Consider the following 20,780-nt stretch of genomic DNA (forward strand, 5'->3'; position numbering starts at 1 on the left):
AGTTTTGACGCCTCTTTTATTTGTGCCTCATAATCAGTCTGGTGCCCCTGGCATCAGGAAAGGAAGTGGGAAGGACAATTTCTTTGTTGCTCTTTTCTTCGGTCCCCTTCTGAGCCTCACCTGGCTGAGCAGGAAGGCCAGGACAAGAGGCCATGGACAAAAGTGTACGGTGGGTCCCTGCCCCTGGTGGGACCTGTGCTTCTGTGGTGGGTGGGGAGAGCCGGGGGTTAGCACCATCGGATGAAGGGTGAGAGTCAGCCCCCAGAGTGGGGGCAAGGATGCACAACCACAGAGGGCTAGCAGCAGCTGGTGGGAAGGGTGGTAGGTGGTGGTGTCAGGGTCCTCGGCAACCCCATTGTAGCCAGTTTTGTGTCAGCTCTAGCACTTGCCCCCAGCCTAGTACCTCCCCTGCCCCGACATACACACTCTTCAAGGCACCACAAAGAAGTCAGGCCTTGCCCAGGCTGGGGGGAAGGGAGCCCCGCCTTGGACACACAACCTGATCATTAAAAATGTGCCTTGAGGATGGGGATTCCAACTTCTGGCTGCCTGAGGAGAAGCTGGGACCACCCTGAGACCCGGACGGGCGTGGGGGTTGAGGAAGCAGGGCACCCCGCTAAGTGCACTTGACGCTGAAATGATGGGATGTGGGGGGCAGGAATGCTGGGCCCCTGATGTGCTGGTTTGTGTCTGGGACAAAGCAGCACAGCACTCGGGAAGCTCAGCTGCCTCCCAGGGGTGAAGAGCGGAGATGCAAAGGCTTCAGGGTCAGTGTCCTGGAATGGGGCAGTGAGCGGGAAGGAGGCCGGCCAGAAGGAGCCAGAGATGGAGACAACGCTCCTCTAACAGTTGCCTCTTCAGGACAGCCTGGCTCCACCCTTGGGCATATCTGAGCCCAGAGGAGCAGATTAGGAGTTCAGGATACAGCCAAGCAAAGAGGACTCCGGCAGTGCCTGTTGCCTCCAGGGCCCTGGCTTGGAAAGTTATCCTGCGCCCAAGTCAAACCCCTCCCTGTCTTGTGCCTGGTGCACAGCCCCGCGCCTGAGGTGGTGGCTCCAGACTCCAGCCTCAGCTCGGCAGGTGCACTGGCTGGGGCCTGTGGCATTCTGGCCCCGGATAGGGTGGTGCACGGAGTGGGCGAGGGGCCCAGCGGGGGGCGCTACTGTTCGGTCAAGGAGAGCCGCAGAATGCGCTCCAGCTCCTCCTCTTCCAGGAGTGCGCGCCGCCTCCGCTCCTCCTGCTCCTGAGCTGACAGTTCCATGGCCAGCCGCAGCTGCTCGTCGTAACTCCGGAACACGCGGCCGCTGGAGCCGGGGCCCGGACTGGGCCTTGGGCTGGGGACCGGGGCTGGGGGCACAGGTTGTCGCTGTGGCGTTGGCGGGGCGCTCCTGGGGGCGGGGAGGATTTGTGGAGTGCTCCCTGTGCACCTGCTCTGCTCTAGGGTGAGAGACAGCATGGAGGCCCCAGAGCAGAGCAGGCCTGCCACCCACTGTAGGAGGCATTGAGTCGGGGCCCCACCCCGGTGGGAGCATCTTGGCTCCAGCATCCTATCTGGTGTCCCCTAAGGTTGTCTATGGTGAGGGTCTGCATGCTGGAGGCCTGGGCCCTGCCCTCTGCCTGCCTAGGGGGCTCTGGCCATGACTCCACACCAGGAAAGGCTGGTGAGGAAGCCATCTTGATACCAGGTAGGAGCCTTCCTAAAGAATACATGTTCGGGGCCAGGAGATTGGCCTAGTGGTAGAGTGCTTGCCTTGCATGCACAAAGACCCGGGTTCGATTCCTTGGTACCACATACACAGAAAAAAGCTGGAAGTGGTGCTGAGGCTCAAGTGGTAGAGCTCTAGCCTTGAGAAAATCCAAGGACAGTGCTCAGGCCCTGAGTTCAAGCCCAGGACTGGCAAAAAAAAAAAAAAAATACATGTTCTTGGGCTGGGTCCAAACTCCCAGCCCAAGTGGTAGAGTGCTTGCCTAGCATGCACGAGGACCCGGGTTCAATTCCTTGGTACCACATACATAGAAAAAAAAAAGCCAGAAGTGGTTCTGTGGCTCAAGTGGTAGAGCTCTAGCCTTGAGAAAGCCCAAGGACAGTGCTCAGGCCCTGAGCCCAAGCCAGGACTGGCAAAAAAACAAAAAAAAAATACATGTTATCGAGGCATACAAAGGCTCTGGGGTCTTCACTCAGTGTAAAGGGAGCACTGAGAGCCTCTGTGTTTGGTGGGGGTGGGGGGAGTCCTCTTTGGCCTAGCGTGCACTGACCTGTCCTGTCGGCGACCCTCATAGGACATCGGGTGGGTGCCTGGCTTGCTGTTGGTTAGTGCCTCCCAGATGGTGACCTGGAGGGAGGGGCGTGTTAGCTGTGCAATTCCACGCTTGCATGGCCTGGCGTGGCATCAGGGACACACCTGGTCATACTCACTGCCCGCCTCAAGCAGGCTCTGCTGAATGGCAAACTGCAAAAGATCGTCGTCATCATCCCGGGTCGTCGCCTCTCGCTGGCCACCCAGCACACTGTAGCCACGAGGGGCCTCGAACAAGGCCGGGGAGATCTCACAGCTGCGGCATGAGGCTGGGGCAGGGTCTGAGAGTCAGGCATGGCTGGCCCTACCCCTCCAGGCCTCCCTATGGCAGCCTGGGGAGCGGGGGAGGAAATTGAGCTGGGTTCAGAGAAGGCAAGACTGTGAGGGATGCAGTCTTACTTGTAGAGCTGGAGCTGCTGACGCTGGAGGAGTCGCTTCCTGGGGAGGGGGTCTCGCTGCCGGGGCTGCCTCGGACTGAAGGCACAGGCTCATCGCAGCCATTGAGGTTCCCAAAGGTGATTCGGGCATTGAGGATATGGAAGATTGGAATTTCTGGAAATGAGAGAACCCTCAGGCACTGTGTGCACACAACCCCCATCACACCTCAGGGCTGCTGCCCTGACTTCATCTGGACCCCATCGCACCCTCTAAAAGTGCGAAAGGAAGTGGTGTGTAGGGGAGGGGTCTGTTTCTCACCAATCTTGACAGGAAAGCCAGGAGGCAAACGCAGGGTGATGAAGTCCCGGAGCTTGGCAAAAAGCGCATTGCTAACAGCCATGAGGTCGATGATGGGGGCCACCTGCTCACACAGCGACAGGGGGTGCTCCTCACACAGCCACAGCTTAGCCTTGAACCTGCGCCCACATCCCAGTAAGAGTAAGGGAGGAAGCCATGTCCTCCCAGCAGCCCCTCTTGGAGCTCCATTCCTGCCCACCCCTCCCAAGGAGAAGCTGAGGGCCTCACTTTTGTGTCTTGGTGGTCAGCTCCATGGGACGGCCCATGTCCCGGTTGCCAAGCTCGAAGTTGGGGTTGAAGTATTCTTCTGCAGTGATGGCAGTGGGGTTGGCTTGGCTCAGAGTCTGCGTGATCAAGGTCTGTGCCACACAGGAGAGGCCGTGAGTTCTCAAGCCAATGCCAGGGCGCCTCTGGGTACCACAGGGCCATGGCTCTCCTCCCTGCCAATGTGGAGCTGACAGAGCCTTGGGCATTGTGGAGGCACACGGGGCCATGTTTCCTAAGCCTCATCCATGCCCTTCCACAGAGTGATAGCCCTGGTACTCACCCCATTTTGAGGGCCACCATGCTGTTCAGCAATTCCCAGGAAAGACTGCAGAGGTGTCTTACAGCCTAGAAGAAATGTGGTATCTTGGGACATGCAATCCCACACATGAACACCGCCTCAGAAGTGACAACACCCAGGCTCTAGGGAGGAGGCTGGTCCCTGGAACAGGGGAGAGGGAGGCAGCTGCCCACACACATCCCCAAGCATCGTCATCGAAAGGTGACTAAAGACTTCAAGGGGCCCAGCCCTGAACACTGCAAGCATAACTGAAATAAAAGTCTTCCCAAAGTGTGGCTCTCCAGGTGGTGACACTGGACACGAACGTCTTCATTGGTTCTCTGGTGATGTAGGAATTATGTGTTTCCACTCGAGAGTCTAATACATACAGTCAGTAGCAGGTTCCCTTGACTTTCTACCCAGGCCATGTCACAGTATAACTAGATAATGGCATGCATGATATTTCTCCCACTCCTAAATGAAATGCCTGTCTGCTGAGCTTAACTAAGCCCTCTGTACATTAGGGCAGCTGCAGTGACTTGGCACTTGAAGTATTTGCCTGAACAGGCCATCCTGGCTATTTGCTGGGCTGCCTAAGGGAATACTGAAATGGGTTCTGAAGTGGGATCTTCTTCTTCCACTCCTGCAGCACTTCTTCCCATCCACCTTGGCCTCATTACCTTTGACCTTGCCCTTGTGCTGTTCTGAAAGATGCTCTGTCCGAGTCCGTGTGATAAGCTCTACGTTGGAGGCTCCATATACCTGAGGACAGGAAAAAAAAAATAGTTCTGTGCAAAAGGTCCTGGAGTGGCTCTTTGCTCTGGTCCCCAGGCCTTTGGGCAAGTAAATAGATCTTTCATACATTAAACAAATATTTTGTCTTGCTGGGGAATCCAGCCTTGCTCAATATACTGCGGTTTGCAGCTCAGGGTCTTGTGCTCTTGCTTGGCTCTTCTGCTCAAGGCTGGCGCTCTATCACTTGAGCCACACCTCCAGATTGTTGCCAATTAAAGATGGGAATCTTGAGGCTCTGTAAACCTTGCTACCTACTCTAAGGATCATGGTTCAAAGCCATCCCAGGCACAAAAATCCATGACAGTCTTATCTCCAATTAACTACCAGAAAACCAGAAGTGATGTGGTGGCACGGCTGAAGAGCTCAGGGACAGAGCCCAGGCCCAAAGTTCAAGCCCCACAACCAACAACCAAAAAAAAAGGAATCTTGAATTTTCCTGCACAGGCTAGCTTCGAACCTCAGTCCTCAGGTCCCAACCTCCTGAGTAACTAGGATTACAGGCATGAGCTACCAGCACCTGTCTTAACACACATAATTGTGCTGGTCCTGGGGCTTGAACTCAGGTCCTAGATTCTGTTCCTGAGCTTTTGTGCTCAACTAGCACTCTACGTGAGCCATAACTCCACTTTCAGCTTTTTGGTGGTTAATTGGAGATAAGGCCTTTCTTGCCTTGGCTGGCTTTGAAACTGATCCTCAGATTTCAGCCTCCTGAGTAACTAGTATGTTACAGCACCAGCTATATGTATGCACCAGCATCCCACTCTTAATATACTTTTTTTTTTGGCCAGTCCTGAGACTTGAACTCAGGGCCTGGGCACAGTCCTTGGATATTTTTTGCTCAAAGCTATTACCCTGCTACATGAGCCACAGTGCCACTTCTGACTTTTTCCGTATGTAGATTCCTTGGTATGCAGTACCAAGGAATTGAACCAAGAGCTTTGTACATGCTAGGTGAGCACTCTACCACTAGTCCAAACTCCCGGCTCCTACTTCTGACTTTTTCTATGTATGTGCTACCAAAGAATCCAATCCAGGTCTTTGCGCATGCTAGGTGCTAGGCAAACACTCTACTACTCCCAGCCCTAAACACACATTCCGCCCCCCCTCCCGCCCCCCCGGGGTCATGGGGCTTGAACTCTGGGCCTGCACGTTGTCCCTAAGCTCTTCAGCCGAAGGCTATCATCCTACCCTCAAGCCACAGTGCCACTTTCAGCTTTCTGGTGATTAATTGGAGATAAGAGTCTCATGGAGGGCCGGGAGTTTGGCCTAGTGGTTAAAGTGCTTGCCTAGCATGCATGAAGACCCGGGTTCGATTCCTCGGTACCACATACATAGAAAAAAGCCGGAAGTGGTGCTGAGGCTCAAGTGGTAGAGCTCTAGCCTTGAGAAAGTCCAAGGACAGTGCTCAGGCCCTGAGCTCAAGACCAGGACTGGCAAAAAAAAAAAAAAAAAAAAAAAAAAAGAGTCTTATGGACATTTAGTGCCCAGGCTGTCTTTGGACTGTGATCCTTAGATTTCAGCCTCCTGAATAGCTAGGATTACCAGTGTGAGCCACTAAGCCCAGCTAAACACAGTTTTTTTTTTTGGGGGGGGGCCATGGGGCTTGAACTCAGCCTGGGCACTGTCCCTGAGTTCTTCAGCTCAGGGTTATCACCCTACCCTTGGGCCATGCCCCATTTCTGTTTTCTAGAGGTTAACTAGAGATAACAGTCTCAGGTCCTTTTGTGCCAGGGCTGGCTTTGAACCTTGATTCTCAGATCTCAGCCTCCTGAGTAGTTAGGATTACAGGTGTAAGCCACCACACCCGGCTAAACACTTTTTTTTTTTGCCAGTCCTGGACTTGAACTCAGGGCCTGAGTACTGTCCTTGGACTTTCTCAAGGCTAGAGCTCTACCACTTGGGCCTTAGCACCACTTCCAGCTTTTTTCCATGTATATGGGACCGAAGAATCGAACCCAGGACTTCATGCATGCTAGGCAAGCACTCTACCACTAGGCCAAACTCCCAGCCCCTAAACACATGTTTTTTTTTGTTGTTGTTTTTTTTTTTATTTTTATTTTTTTTTTGCCAGTCTTGGGCTTGGGCTCAGGGCCTGAGCACTGTCCTTGGACTTTCTCAAGGCTAGAGCTCTACCACTTGAGCCTCAGCAACACTTCCAGCTTTTTTCTATGTATGAGGTACCGAGGAATCGAACCCGGGTCTTCATGCATGCTAGGCAAGCACTTTAACCACTAGGCCAAACTCCTGGTCCCTAAACACATGTTTTTTGAGGCGCCTTTTCATGCTATCCTGGGAGGTGACCATAATACATATAATGGTAAACATGCCAGACCTAAACCTTGCCCTCACAAATTAGTCTCTCACAAATTAGACTATCTGGAGTGACAGGTCATCAGTTATGAATCCGTTTGGTATTACCATACCAAGACGAAAAACATTAAGGCTTAAAGGGGGGATACAGGGAAAGGACCCAATCCACATGTGTGGAAAGGAGGCAAGAGCACCTGTGTGGTGTGAGGATTAAATGAGTACAGCCACATAATGCTGGAACTGTGCCAGGGACAGGAATGTAGTAAATGCCCTCCTGGGCGTTATTCTAAGACCCTTGCTTACATGCTGTATTGCCTCTGAGCCTCTAAACGAGGGAAGGCTGGTCAGGAGCCCCCGATCTAGTCTAGTCCTAGTCGGGTGTGTGGCTGGCTGACACTGGGAACCAAGATCTCACCTTGGCTTCATAACCATTTACTATCTCTGTCTTCTCACTGCGCCAGCCGAGGATGCCAGTCTTGTTCCTGAGGAGGTAAAGCAGTCTAGGTGAGGCGGGACCCCTGGAGGCTGGCTCCAGGCTGGCCAGGGGTTCCCACTCACCTCTCAAAGGAGATGTTTTTGGTGTCAAGCTGTGTAGTGACGACAGGCGCGGTGAGGCGGCTCAGCACCTGCTCCTCTGTAGGCTGGGCGGCCGCCAGCAGCAACTCCCGGTCTTGCCCAGCCAGTGCCAGTGTCTCTGTGTATACTACCCGGCGGTCGTGGTCAATCTCCATGACTACGGCACTTGTGTCTGCCAGCCACAGAACAGCACAGGGGGGATCAGATCAGCACGAGGCTCTCCCCCATCCTCCCTGCCCTGTTTCACCTCTTGCTTGCCTGACCTTGACCCCTAAAGACGAAGCTTCGGTTCCCTCGCTGCCATGTCATGTGGTCAAAGCCCAGGAGCGTAGTGTCTACCCTCAAGTTCTGCCCACTCTTCCATACTTTGTAGGTGTCGCTAGGGCAGATCTTGGACACCAGGGGCACTAGGCGGGGGAAGCGGAGGTCAGAGGTAAACTTCAGTTTGCGTGGCCTATGCAGCCTGGACAGGAGCTTAGGGCATAGGAGTTAGGGTCAGTGCTGTGGTCAGAAAAGGGGGAGGGCATTGTAGGAGAGCAGGGTCTCCTTCCACTTCTACCCCCAACAATTACAGCTACATTCCCTCAGATGGGAAGAGCCGAAGGTTGGGGACAGATGAGACTCTGGCAGTACTAAGTCTATGGCAGCCACTGTACATCAACTCATTCACTGAAATTCTTTCCATGCTGTCAATATTTATTGAACACCTACTGCATGCTAGGCACTATTCTTGCTGCAGGGATTCAACACTGAACAAGACAGGACTCGTGCCCTCTGGCACTTACCTTCCAGCATGGGAGTAAACCAGCAAATCACTATGGAGTGAAAGAATTAATAGAGCAAGAGGACAGTGTCTGGGGTACTCTGGAGAGACCTAGCTGAGGAGGTGGCATTGAGCTGAGAGCTAGAAGAGAAACAGCCCCACAAAGGGCAATGGGAGGGTGTACCAGGCAGGACCAGGCCCCACTCCACCCCTCTTACCCCAGCTAGTGAATTCCCACTTCATCTCCACGTAGAAGTCCTGGGCCTGAGGGATGACAAGGAGAGGAGCTGAGCCAGCACTAGAAATGGGGTGCAGGGCTGCCATGGGGAGGCAGGTGGCCAGGCCTCACCTTGCGCAGCTTCTCCAGGAGCACAGGGATGCCTGCGAGCCGCTTCACCACCCGCTGGTAGTCCCGGTACCGCAGCACCAACTGCACCAGCTCCAAGTCCCGGGTACTCACAGCCTCCTGCAGCACTGGCAAAGGGAGGCAAGGTTACAGGGCAAGACACTGCAGCCAACCCCGGGGGAGTTCCTGATATGGGGCACCCTGGCTGTGGGTTCAGGGTATACAGGGGTGCCCACCTGTCCAGCCACTGCGATTCTCCCTGCCCACATCTGCACCATGTGCCAGGAGTACCCGGGCACACTCCAGGTGCCCCAGTGTGGTGGCCAGGTGCAGGGGAGTCCGACCACGGGGATCCAGCTGCTCAATGTCCACCTGGAGGAATTGAAGACATCGCCCTGATCACTCTTGAGGCAGCTGCCTTGAGCCCCGCAGCACTTCAGCAGCAAGCAGCTTGTCTGGCTGTGTCACAAGGCTGACATAGTAAGTTGTGGCCAGGCAAGAAGACAGCGCAGAAAGAAACGCTGGGAGAGGGAGGGACTTCTTCCTTTCCTGTCTCCTAGGCCCCCTGACTGGCTCCGTCTACAGGGCCTACCTGGGAAGTGTAAGCCAAGAATAAAGCGTGGTCTCATGAGGCAATGGGGCTGGAATACTCAGCCTTCACCTTCAGGAAGGGCCACCAATTTACATCACTGATGTTATCACTAAGTAAACACTAGCAAGCAGGTGCAGTAATACCTTGATATCAACAAAACAACGTGTTGACAACACAACTTCAAAGCCATACCTGTGCCAGGGAGACATTATATACTAATAATTTGCCAAAATTCTATTATTTTATGAATAAGCATGATTTTATGGCATATGACTTTTGCTGTATGATAAAAATCATATTTGTTAAATACAAGTATTTAAATATATCACTGGAGTCTATGACTGGAAGTTAAATACAGCAAACTGACCATATGTATATAACTCCTCTTGTTCTTGCCAAAAGTTGTCTGAAATGCCAGTAAAAGGTTTCTCTTCCATTCAGGATGAGACAGTTGAAATGCCACTCCCACCATAAAATAGCTAAATAAGATAATGACAGTCTGAAATAATTCCCTCCAGACACTAGAATGTAGAACAGGTATCCCTGGGTTAAGTAAGAGAATCAATCACTATTGATTTTATTATTATTATTTTACTACTAATTAGCTCTATAACTTCCCTGAGTTTCTGCCTAGAGGAATCTGAAGGGGAAGCCCCAGCAGAGCTTGGTGGTCTTACTGAATTGTAGAAACAGAGACAAGACTCTAAGGAGGCTGAGCTAATTAGAAGTTTGAAGGGTAGAGTTCTATAAAGACATGAGCCTTGCCCAAAAAAAAAAAAAAAAGTTCCTTTGAGTCTATGCAGATCATTAAATTTCATACATGTGGAGTAAGGCAGTGGGGAAAAGACCAATGGGCAGGGAAACATTCAAGTTTCCACCTGTAAGGATGGAAGAAAAAGCAACCATTAGAAATCCCACTAGTGTTATGCCTTTAATAGTAGGGCTAAAGTAGCCCTAGAGAAAAGGCCCACCTACATCCACGCTAACAAATTGAAACACCCTCAGAAAGATCCTATTCATTTGCAAGTTCTTTATGTAGTTTGCCAGAACAAAGCCTAGCATTCTTTAAAGGAAGAACAACAAAATCCAAGTGCTTATAATATTTACAATGCCCAATGTCAGGTTAAAAATGACTACATCTATGAAGCTGTAGTGCTGGAGTTCAGTCCCGGAAACTACAAAACACATACTAGAAATGAGGCGGCCGTGATGGCTCACACTTGTAATCCTAGTTATCTGGGAGGCAGAGATTGGGAGGATCATGGTTTGAGGATGGCCAAGGGGAAAAATTGGCAAGACCTGGGCATGGCAGTGGAGCTTTGTAATCTCAGCTACCTCTTCCTACGTGGGTAGGCAGGAGGATCTCAGTGTGAAGCCTGCTCTGAGGAAACCATGAAGAGAGAAAGAGAAAGAAAGAAAAAGAGAGAGAGAGAGAGAGAGTGAGTCAGTTCAAGATTCAAACTGGCAGAGTGGGTTCTGTGTATTCTGTAAATTCTTGCCTTACAACAAGAGAAAGGAAATAAGCAAACAGAAAAGGACTCAGGTCATGGCTCAAGTGGCAGACTAGTAAGTGCAAGTCCATGAGTTCAAACTCCAGTACAACAAAAAAAGAAAAAGAAAAAAGTATTAGTATCTTACATCTGTAATGCTAGCTATTCAGGAGCTGAGCTCTAAGGATTACAGTGAGCAGCCATCCCCGGGAGGAAAGTCCCTAAGACTCTTATCTCCAACTAACCACCACACACCAGAAGTGAAGCTGTGGCCTCAAGTAATGCAAAACTAGCCCTGAGCAAAAATGCTCAGGTAAGCTGGGCACAGCTCATGCCTGTAATCCTAGCTATTCACGGGGCTGAGATCTGAGGATCAAGGTTCAAAGCCAGCCAGGGCACAAAAGAACCTGAGACTCTCATCTCCAATTAACCTCTAGGCTCAAGGGTAGGGTGGTAGCCTTGAGCTGAAGAGCTCAGGGACAGTGCCAATGGCCTATACCTGTAATTCTAGATACTCAGGAGGCTGAGATCTGAGAATCAAGGTTTGAAGCCAGCCTGGGCTGGCCCTCCCCCTGCCAGTTGTGGGGCTTGAACTCTGGGCCTGGGCACTGTCCGTGAACTCTTCAGCTCAAGGCTACCACCCTACTCCTTGAGCCACAACGACATTTCTGGTTTCCTAATTGTTAATTGGAGACGAGTCTCTCAGTCTTTAGTGCCCAGACTGGCTTTGAAAAGTGATCCTCAAATCTTAGCCTCCTGAGTAGCTAGGATTACAGGTGTGAACCACAGCACCCTCCTAGTCTGAGAGATTCTTATCTCCAATGAGCCACTCAGAAAAGGCCAGAAGTGACACTCAAGTCATAGAGTACTAGCTTTGAGCACAAAGGAGCTACGGGACAGTGCCCAGGCCCTGAGTTTAAGTCCTATAACTACCAAAAAAAAAAAAAGACACACAGAGAAGGCCATGTGAAATCGGAGGCAGAGACTGTGCGTTACAGAGCCAGTACTAAGGAAGGAGACTAGAGCCTTTGGAGGGAGTGTTCCTGCCCGCACCTTGAGTTTAGACTTTGGACTTCCAAAAAAGTAAGAGGACAAGTTTTTGTTGTTTTAAGCTACAAAGTTCGGGGTAAGACAAATACAAAGAAAATTACAGGAAGGTCCATCTTAAAGAACAACAAACAGGAATCACTACATACTTATTAGAAAATATGCGAGCCATAGGACAATGTCGTAAAATCTTTAAAGTGCTGGAGAAGACAAAAATTCTTCCAATTCTCTATCCAGTGAAAATATTCTTCAAAAATGAAGGAAAAATAGATTTCTGCAGACAAAAGCTAAGAGAACTTTATTGCCAGAAGATGTGTGGGAAATGTTAAAGGGAAATTTCTTCAGGTGAAAAAAAAAAAGTAACAGATGGAAACTTGGATCTACACAAAGGAACGAACAATGCCAAAAATGTTAAATCTGCAAGTATAAGAATGTCAGTAAAATACTTAAAACCCACAAGAATAAAGAAGAGATGTCAGCAGATAAGAAATTTCAGCACATCTTTAGCACATGGAAAGTGGCGGAGGCACTGCCACTGACAGGGAGCAGAGGAAGCTAGAACCCACATCACTAAATGAATAAGTGGGCCAGGTACCAGCTCTCCTGGAAGTTGAAGAACCTGCAGACAGCTAGAGTGCAGCTTAGAGCTAAATGGGAGAGGTGGGGGACCTAACTAAACTCCACAATCTTCTGCTCACTCTCTCTCTCTCTTGCTAGTCCTGGGGCTTGAACTTAGGGCCTGGAGACTGTCCCTGAGCTTCTTTTGCTGAAGGCTAGCACTCTGAGCCACAGAGCCATGTCAGGCTTTTTCTGCGTATGCGGTACTGAGAGGGCTTCATGTATCCATTCTCAGACCATCTTTTGGCCTCTTGTACAACCTCACAAAGCTGAGAGATAACCTCTTGCCACAAGATGCCAGGAATTTATTCTTGTGGAAAGTCATCATGGTGCATAGACTCACGAACACTGGCCACAAGACCATGGGGTTAAAAACTCATGACCAGTGATGTCTTGACACATTTTTGTTCAAATCCAGTGGCTTCCTATTGTGTTGGCTTCCTATCGTGTTGACCATAAAATCCCACAGCCCTGGGCTGCTCTTGAAAGTCATCTGCTCCCCTGACTCCCCTCTAGTCACCCCATCAGCTTTCCTTGGAAGTACCTCTTGGATACCCTAGTGCTGTGGTTTGGATGTGGTTTGTCCCCTAAAGATTCATGTGTGGAAACTTGGTAATGGAGAGAGGTAGATCATGGGTATCCAGGAAAGGAGTGGCCAGGCCTCCTAGGACTGGATTACTTCCCCCAGGTAGGGGAAAGGTCTTATGTAGACTAGCTGGCTGGTTTTCTTGGCTCCCTCTTGCTTCTATTCTCACCCATGTCAGCTCCTTCTACATTAATCTATCCCCCATGTTGTAACACAGCCAGGGGGCTAGTGCCAGATGCTGGCACCATGCTGTGTGGACTTCTCAGCCACCAGAATCATCAGCTAAAGAAATCATATTTCCTTATAAAGTACTCCGTTTTTGTGTAGTTGTTTTTTGTTTTCTTTCTTTTTTCCTGCAGTGTAGGCCGGGCCCTAGGTGCCCCAGGCAAGAGCTGGCTCCCTGGCCACACCCCAGGCAATCAGGTGCTCTACTGTGGCAACACAAACAGACCAAGACACCTAAGAGCCACAAAGCTGCCTGCTCACCTCAGGTTGCTGCCCCAAATGTCACCTCCTTAGATTAGTCTGCCCTGACAACCCATCTCAGGTGACAGTTGCTACTTATCTATCCATTGCTCCTTATTTTGCTCTGGTTCTCTGCCAACATTCAGACTTGTTTACTTTTCCACTGTCTCCCTCACTTAGAACATGCCCCTTGCAAGACAGGGTCCTGCCATTTTCTTCATTAAAATCTCTTTGTTCCCAGGCAGCTGGGGGCTCATAACTGGGTGTGGAGGAGATACTTGCTTTGGTGATTCGAAGGGGGAAGATGAGGAAGGGAATGTAACAAAGCACAAAGGTGAGAAACTAAGAGATAATGGTGAAAGTAGATTGTTACAAATACAGAGGTAAATGACAAGAAAAAATCCAGAGTTCAGGCCAACAGTGTGGCCTAGTGGTAGAATGCGCACTTAGAATGCACAAAGCTCTGGGTTCCATCCCTTGGTACCACATACATAGAAAAAAGCTGGAAGTAGTGCTGTGGCTCAAGTGGTAGAGCTCTAGCCTTGAGAAAGCCCAAGAACAGTGCTCAGGCCCTGAGTTCAGTCCCCAGGACTGGTAAAAGCAAACAAACAAAAAAAAAGCTCAGGGACAGAGCCTAGGCTTGGAGTTCAAGCCCAGCTGCTAACCAGAAAACAAACAAAAACCAAGTCTGGTGACTCAAGCCTATAACATAGCTACTCAGGAGGCTGAGATCTGAGGATAGTGGTTCCAAACCAGCCTGGGCAGGACTTCCATGAGACACTTCTCTCCAGTTAGCCACCAGAAAAATCAGAAGTGGAGCTGTGTCTCAAAGTAGCTTCGAGCACAAAATCTCAGGGACAGTGCCTAGCCCCTGGGTTCAAGTGCCATGACTAACAAAAAACACATGTGCCTGGGCTTTGGCTTGGATATATGAGGATTCCCAGAGAAAGGGGAATACCTCCTGCTGTTGCAGGATAGGCTGGATCCCTGGTGATCCCAACTCCAGTGGGGCCCTGAATCTTGGGATGGCTGAGGAAGTCAGGTGGCAGCCTTCCCCATTCCCTCCCAGCTCTTCCCCAGAGGCTACATCTGTGCACAAGGCCCCAGGGAACTGGCAGGGCACTCTGCCCAGCCCAGGGACCCAGATGCTAAGCACTCTCCCCATCAGGTGACTCAACTCCAGGCTCTAGAGAAGCTGGCTGGGTCTGCCAGGAGAGCCTCTCTCTGACATTCCTGAGGAGTGCTCCTGAAGCCCACCACAGGGCATCACTGATTCTAAGGTCTGCATGGACCCCAAGGCACCCAGCCTGGCCCTAAAGCAACTCTCCCCAGGAATGCACAGCAGGTCCTGCAGTGCAAGTGGCACTTGCCCTGGATTCAGGTGGGAGAATTCATTAATCTCATCAGCAAAGGCTTACAGCTGTTTAATTGCTGGAATGAAAAGGTCTCCATGAAACCCAACACCAGGGTGTTCTCACCAATTGAATGGAGCCTCTGGTCCTAGCAAGCCTCAGTGCAAGTCAAAGCTGGGGTGTTTGGAGCTTAGGAACTGAGGCTTCCTGAGCAGGCAACCTCCCTGCCTCCACTCGGGAGCAGGTACACGCAGACACATGCATGCTAGTGTACACAGGTACCACAGGAAAGGGTCGTTCTGCCACCACACATGTTGCCTATATCACCCTAAGAGCACAAGCACACTCATGCCCAGCTGCCCTCTGGATCTGCAGGAGTCTCCTCATGGGTGCCACCTGCACTCCTTACCAACATCTTTGTACTGAATATCTCTTACACCCACATGCATTAGCAGGATGCTTTCCATGGACAGACACCTTTTGTCAAGTGAGGTCTTCCATCAAAGTCCAAATTGATAGACTAAAGCTAGGTGCTGGAGAAGAGCCAGGGCCCAAAAGGTATCTTACCTGCTCAGTCTCTACTTTACCCCCTAACCCCAGAGGAGACAGCAGGAAGTTGGGTTTGGTCTCTGCTTCCGAGCTCTGCCCCCAACATGGGGTAGAGGCCATGTAACCTGAAAGCTCTTAAGATGTAAGGGAGTTTCCTGAGGCTGCACAGGGGACTAGAATGGGGTGGGGGAGTGCTTCTGACTCTCCTTCCACCCTTCCATCCCTGCAGCCCCTCCTCTTCATCCCAGAACGCATTGATTTTTGGTTTCTGGTGTTTGTGGCTCCCTCTCCCTGAGCTTCCTAGCTCACCAGTTGTGGTGATGCCCCACATTCAAGACTGACCACTTGAGGGAGGGGGTCACAGGTGCTACTCAAGGTCCTGGACACAACCAGTGGGGCAATATCAGCATGGGGCCCCATCTAGATTGAAAGCATGAATGGGGAGCATAAGGGCCAATGGCAGAGCCAGCCTCAGAAAAAGAGACATTCTAGGGACCATAACCCGGTCCCCTACAGAGTCCCTGTTGCCAGGAGAAGAATTCTGCTCCCCTGGCTCTGCCTGCACATGTGCCTCCCACAGGGAGCCATGCAGTCTAATCCTGTTCCCTCATCCCCAGGGAACAGCAGGGACTCGTGACTCCACAACCAGGGCCATGCCCAACTGGCTGTCCCAATCCCAAGGCTATGCCAGGCAAGGGAGAACTGGCACATTCACTGGCTATCACTAGCTGTGTCTCCTAACCTGGCAGGGCACCCAGCAACCACAGTATTGCCAGGCACCCGCTAGGCCTCTTCCCTTTCCCTCAGCACCTCCTACCTGTCCCTGACTCCCAGCAAAGCTGACGAGGGCTGAGCCAAGCCCAGGAGTCGGCTCTGAAGGCCATTATGCTCACCTACTCCTGGGCCAGCAGGCACTGCCAGGCCTACACAGGAGACCTCTGCAGGGCTTTCTTGGAGTGAAACAGAGACAGCTATGCCAAGTGAAGACAGGGAAACCCAGCTGCCAAGTGCTTGAGGAAAGCCTGGCTGTTCTCTGTGGCAGCTGATGCCAGGAGCACCAGAGAGATCAGGGCCCCTCACCATGATGCCAAGGGTCGCAGGAGTTGGGTCATGTTACGTGGCTGACACTCAGGTATTTCCCCTGCACCCAATGGAGTCTGATGCCCAAAGATGAGACAGTACACATTTGTGAGCATCACTCTGGGCCGGTCCTGGAGTTGGGGGTAGAGCCAGGAGCTTTCCACCCAGTGCAACTGGCATGCCCCTTCTTGGCAGAGGGCAGGAGAGAACTGGCTCCTCAATAGCTGCATAAGGGTTAACCTCCTGATGCCCTATATTCCCCCTGGCCTGGATCGAGGACAGGGCAGGTGGTGTCCATTTCAAAGAGACATTAACTCACCAGGACCAGAATGAGGTAAACCTGGTACCTGCTTTCTTCGGCTGCCTGAGAAGAGGAAGAGGGAAGTGCCTCTCCAGGCCACCTTTACCCATAGCAGCTGCTACTCTCTCTCCCCCAGCATCCCTTAGCAAGATGGCTGAATACTTCAGAGCTGTCAACAGAGAAACCTAAAAGGAAAGGCCTTTCTTCCAGGGTGTTCTGCCTCTCCACTGTGCAGGAAAAGGACCACCCACACTCCTCCTACAAGGGAGTAGACCTGAGATTCATTCCCCAGCATTTTAACCATCCTTGGACTACTGTACAGTTACTCTCAGACCACACTTAAATCCCTCCAGTTGTAACGTGCCACAAGCTTTCTTCCTTTGCTTTCAGAGTAGAAAAGCACAGAAATACTGGAGAAGACAGACTGCCTGGATCTCAGCACCCTGCCTGGCACACCTGTGATCCAGTCACACTGCCTTCCCAGAACAGCGTCCCTTCCAGGACAGGTACTGGGCCTTGTGTGTCTTTGTTCCAGAGCACTCCCACCTCTCTTTGTAAGAATTCTCACGGCTTCCAAGCACTTCCTTCAATGATGGATAAACTCCTGGACTGGGAAGCAACTTGAAGAATCCTTGCAGAAGCAGACCTGTCCATAGGCTTGCAGGCCCAGTGACCCCACTATTCACTGGGGAAGGCTATGCAGAACTGGATGCCACACTGGTCTGGGGGCTCAGATCGATAAACTCCAGAAACACAGCCCAACCCTCCTCTGCCTCATTCTGATGGCCTATCCTGGACTTTTCCCTTGAGAAGTGTCAGCTCCTCACACACTGAACTTCCATGACTCAGGAAGGTGCCTGGGCACAGGGAGGCAACTGCGGAGCCAACCATTCCTGGCCCCAGGTCTCAGACCCCAACTGAGTGGGTGGTTGGTGGAGTGGTATCCCCCCAACCTTGGCAATAAGGGGCAGTCTCTCCACTTAGAGGGTGGGTAGTCTACACACCAGTGCCTACCCTGCAGGCTGGACGGCAAGAGCAGGAGGAGGACCACAGAGACCTGGGCCTGCCTTTGTCCGGAAGAATAGCTAGTAGACTCCACCCCTTCCCCTATCCTGATGGAGGCCACTACCTGGCCCAAAGCTGGCTGCCCCAAGGTCCCCACCGACCAGCAGGAACCAGGATGCCCGTGCTCTGTGCAGAACCTCAAGCCATTCCTGAGGCCAGCTCCCTCCGGCTTGATCCTCCGTGCCTAGAAGCCGAGCCACAGCCCCAGAGGCCAAGCTAGGCTCTTCAGCACCTGGACAAGGCCCTTCTGGGTTGAGTTCCAACGGGGTCTTTTCCTCCACTCCCATTTCTGAACGGGGACTGGGTTCTGATGGACACCGTGGCAAACAGAGACAAACACTCATCAGGAAGAGAGAGGGCACTGGGTGGGGCGGGGATACCCGGGAATGTCTGGCCGCCCATGCCCTGGTCCTGACCTGCGGCCCCGGTTCCCCACGCAGGTCTTTCCCACCTCCGCAGTCCCACGCGGAGATGTCGCGGGTCGACTGGGGCGGGCGGATTCTCTCCTCACACGGAACCCAGACCGAGCCGGCAGCCCCTCCCCGCCGTCCTCACAGCCCGGACGGCGGCGGAGGGGCCGGGTCCCCTACCTCTGGGCGAGAGGGCCTGGGCCACGTGGGGGCCGCCCGTCCGGGGAGGAGGGGAGCGGACGGCGGCCGCTCCCATCACCCGCTCCTGGTCAACAAGCACAAAAGCCGAGGCAGCAAACAAAGAAGCGCTGCAAAGTCGCCGGGGAGGCGGGACGGCCGGCGCCGCGCCCCCTCCCCACGCGGGGTCCCCGCGGCCCCCCGACGGCGCTCCTACCTGGCCGGCGCGGACCTCCTTCTCCAGCTCGCGGTGGCGGTTGTGCCACACGAGGTAGTGCAGCGGGTATTTGCCCTCGGGCCCCTTCCTGGCGGAGGCGTTGGCGGGGATCATCGCCCGCTCCTCATGCCGGGGCCGCGGCGCCCGGCCCGGGAGGAGGGACGGCGCCAGAGCCGGGGCCCGGGGCCGCGGGGCGGGCGGCGGGCGCTGTCTGCTCGCAGGGCTGCGGCTCGGGCATGTGCGAGCGGCGGGCGGGGGCGGCGTGCCCGGCGCGGTGCGGGCGGCGGGCGTCCTCGCGAGGCGGCGGCGGGCGGCGGGCGGCGCGGAGAGGCCCCCGCCCGCGCGGGGAGGGAGCGGGCGCTCGGCGACGCGGCGCAGCCTCGCCTCCCACCCCGCGGCGACAGACGCCGAGCGCCGGGGGGAGCCGGCGCCCGCCGGGGGCACGGGGCCGCACGGGGCGCTGGCCCCGGGGATGCCGCTGCAGGGATGCACGCCCGCGGCCTCCGGCGCCCCGCAGCCGCATAGCCAAGCCCTCAGCCCCAGCGGCCGGCGAGGGACGCCGTGGGGGCGGGGGACCGGGTGCCCCGCGCGGAGAGTGTCACTGGAGCATCATGGGGCTTGTAGTCCGCCTCGTGGAACAGTATGGAGTGAGCAGGGAGGGTCTCGCCATGCCCCTGACCCCCTGAGAAGACGGACGGGGAATCAGAAGACAGCGCCCTAACTCCAGGTGGGGCTGGGGCAGGACCCCATCATCTGATGTTTTGCCTTTTGCAGGAAAGCCAGAGGGCTCTGGGCGTCACTCAGCAGTTCGGAATTAGGCTTAGGTCCAAAACCCAAGAAGGCTCTGAGTGGCCAGAATCGTGACAGGGACTCTTGAGGACGATGCAAGGATCATTAGAGCAGCCAGGGGTCTGGCTGATATGTTCTTCTGGGGTCTACCCTCTTGGAAAATTAAAATCCAACTTCCACATATGATGTATATAATATAATGTATGGCCAGTAGGGTGGAAAGGACAGCACTTCCTTCATACACTGTGCTCGGTGAGAACAAGGATAAGGTAGAGCAGAGCAAGCATCAGGTGGCAGCTTCACCCCATGTGGACTCCCCCAGATTGCCGCCTTCCTGAGATGACCCAGGGCAGACAGGTCCTTCCAAAAGAATCCCTTCTAAAGTGTGGTAAAAGCGGAGTCCATTCTGTGGCCTCCAATTGCAAGGGCTTGGAGGGATCAAGAAATTTAGCTCAGTCCTTGGAGAGAGGAAAGACCTCCATGTCAGAGAGACCTCCTTACCAACTGCAAATGCTGTCCCGTTTCCACAAGTTTCTCAGCCCAATCATTTATAAAATGAGACTGGATACTATCTTCAGGGTGAACTGAGGATAACACATATCCTGGAAACCCCCTCCCTCCTGCAACCAGGCGGACTGAGACTGGCGGTAGGACCAAACGTGGTGCCTTCTTAAGCCTACCTTAAGGGATTCCACACCAGCTCGACAATCCAAAAAGTGTTTGTGTAGGAGATGCCAGCAAAAGCCTGCCAATTCCACCCCCCCTTTCTCAGGTTTGTGGGTTTTTTTTTTAATGTGATCTTCTCTGTCTCCCCCACACCCTGCGGTGCCAAGCATCCAGCGACAAGTGATGGGGAAGGAGAGGACAGCCTCGCCCCATTCTCCAGTCTGGGAGGAGGAGCCTACTGGTCTCTGCGGCCCAGGACCACTGCCCACTTTCACCACCAGGGGTCAGCAGAGTGTCGTGACTGCTGCCAGATTTGGGGAGGGGGCTAAAGTTGGGGGCGGGAGGAGGGGGAAGAAGGGAGACTAGGAGTGGCCAGTAGAATGCCTGCACAGTTTCTCATTAAACAGTTTTTAGCGTCCCGTGTGTGTGATTCCACTTCAGCTATCCCACTGCCAGGGGCGGTGACATCTCCACTGGGAAATCCAGAAACCCTTTTATCCGCAGCTTGGCTGTGATGCGGCTGAAGGTTGAAGAACAAAGTTTTGGACTGTGCCTAGGCCCACTCCCAGGTAGTCCCCGGGCCAACCAGAAGATAGGACCAGATCGAGTGACCCTTCCTCTTCCGTACAGCCCTGCAGCCCAAGGAGCAGGGAGCTCTACCTGAGTTGGGAAGGGGGGAGCACCGGCCTCTCTTTTTGCCAGGCGGCCCCTCACGGGACGCCTAGGTCGCTTTCCCTTTGATCTGAGCGCTCTGGCTGCCACGTGCTCGAGACGCGCCCACACAGCAGAGAAACAAAGACAGCCTAGCGGCAGGGCTGCCAGCAGCCGCCTTGACATTTAATAAATGAAATTCCATAGCTGGGGGTCGATCGGGGGTGAGCAGGCGGCCACTGCTTGTGGGCTGCGTGCCCGGTTTGAATTGCCAGGCCACTCCTCCAGCCCCCCTCCCACGCAGGAGCCTCTTACACCACCGAGTCCTTGGTGTGAGCGCAACACCCCGGGCAGGTGGT

The 20,780-nt window shown here is 53.3% G+C and overlaps 1 protein-coding gene across 6 annotated transcripts; it reads right to left on the minus strand.

Annotated features, from left to right (window-relative positions):
* Positions 1-4: 4 nt before the first annotated feature.
* Positions 5-18,557, minus strand: Ankrd13b (ankyrin repeat domain 13B). 6 transcript variants are annotated; one of them, XM_090350526.1, is made up of 15 exons: positions 18,316-18,557; positions 8,603-8,738; positions 8,370-8,494; positions 8,239-8,284; positions 7,521-7,664; positions 7,240-7,429; positions 7,097-7,163; positions 4,257-4,338; positions 3,580-3,644; positions 3,261-3,391; positions 2,994-3,151; positions 2,697-2,849; positions 2,403-2,566; positions 2,257-2,333; positions 5-1,347 (listed from the first exon to the last, which is right to left on the minus strand). In XM_090350526.1, exons 1-15 carry the CDS (start codon positions 18,427-18,429, stop codon positions 984-986), a joined length of 2,016 nt encoding a protein of 671 aa, XP_090206652.1. In that variant the 5' UTR covers positions 18,430-18,557; the 3' UTR covers positions 5-983. The 6 variants fall into 6 exon arrangements, with proteins under 6 accessions (XP_090206652.1, XP_090206651.1, XP_090206653.1 ...); XM_090350525.1 differs by having other exon boundaries at positions 5-1,437; XM_090350527.1 differs by having other exon boundaries at positions 1,073-1,388; positions 18,316-18,554.
* Between the last annotated feature and the right edge of the window lie 2,223 nt (positions 18,558-20,780).

This window comes from Megascapheus bottae, chromosome 17 (assembly GCF_031878675.1).
Source record: "Megascapheus bottae isolate mThoBot1 chromosome 17, mThoBot2.hap1, whole genome shotgun sequence".
In the NCBI taxonomy this organism is placed as follows: domain Eukaryota; kingdom Metazoa; phylum Chordata; class Mammalia; order Rodentia; family Geomyidae; genus Megascapheus; species Megascapheus bottae.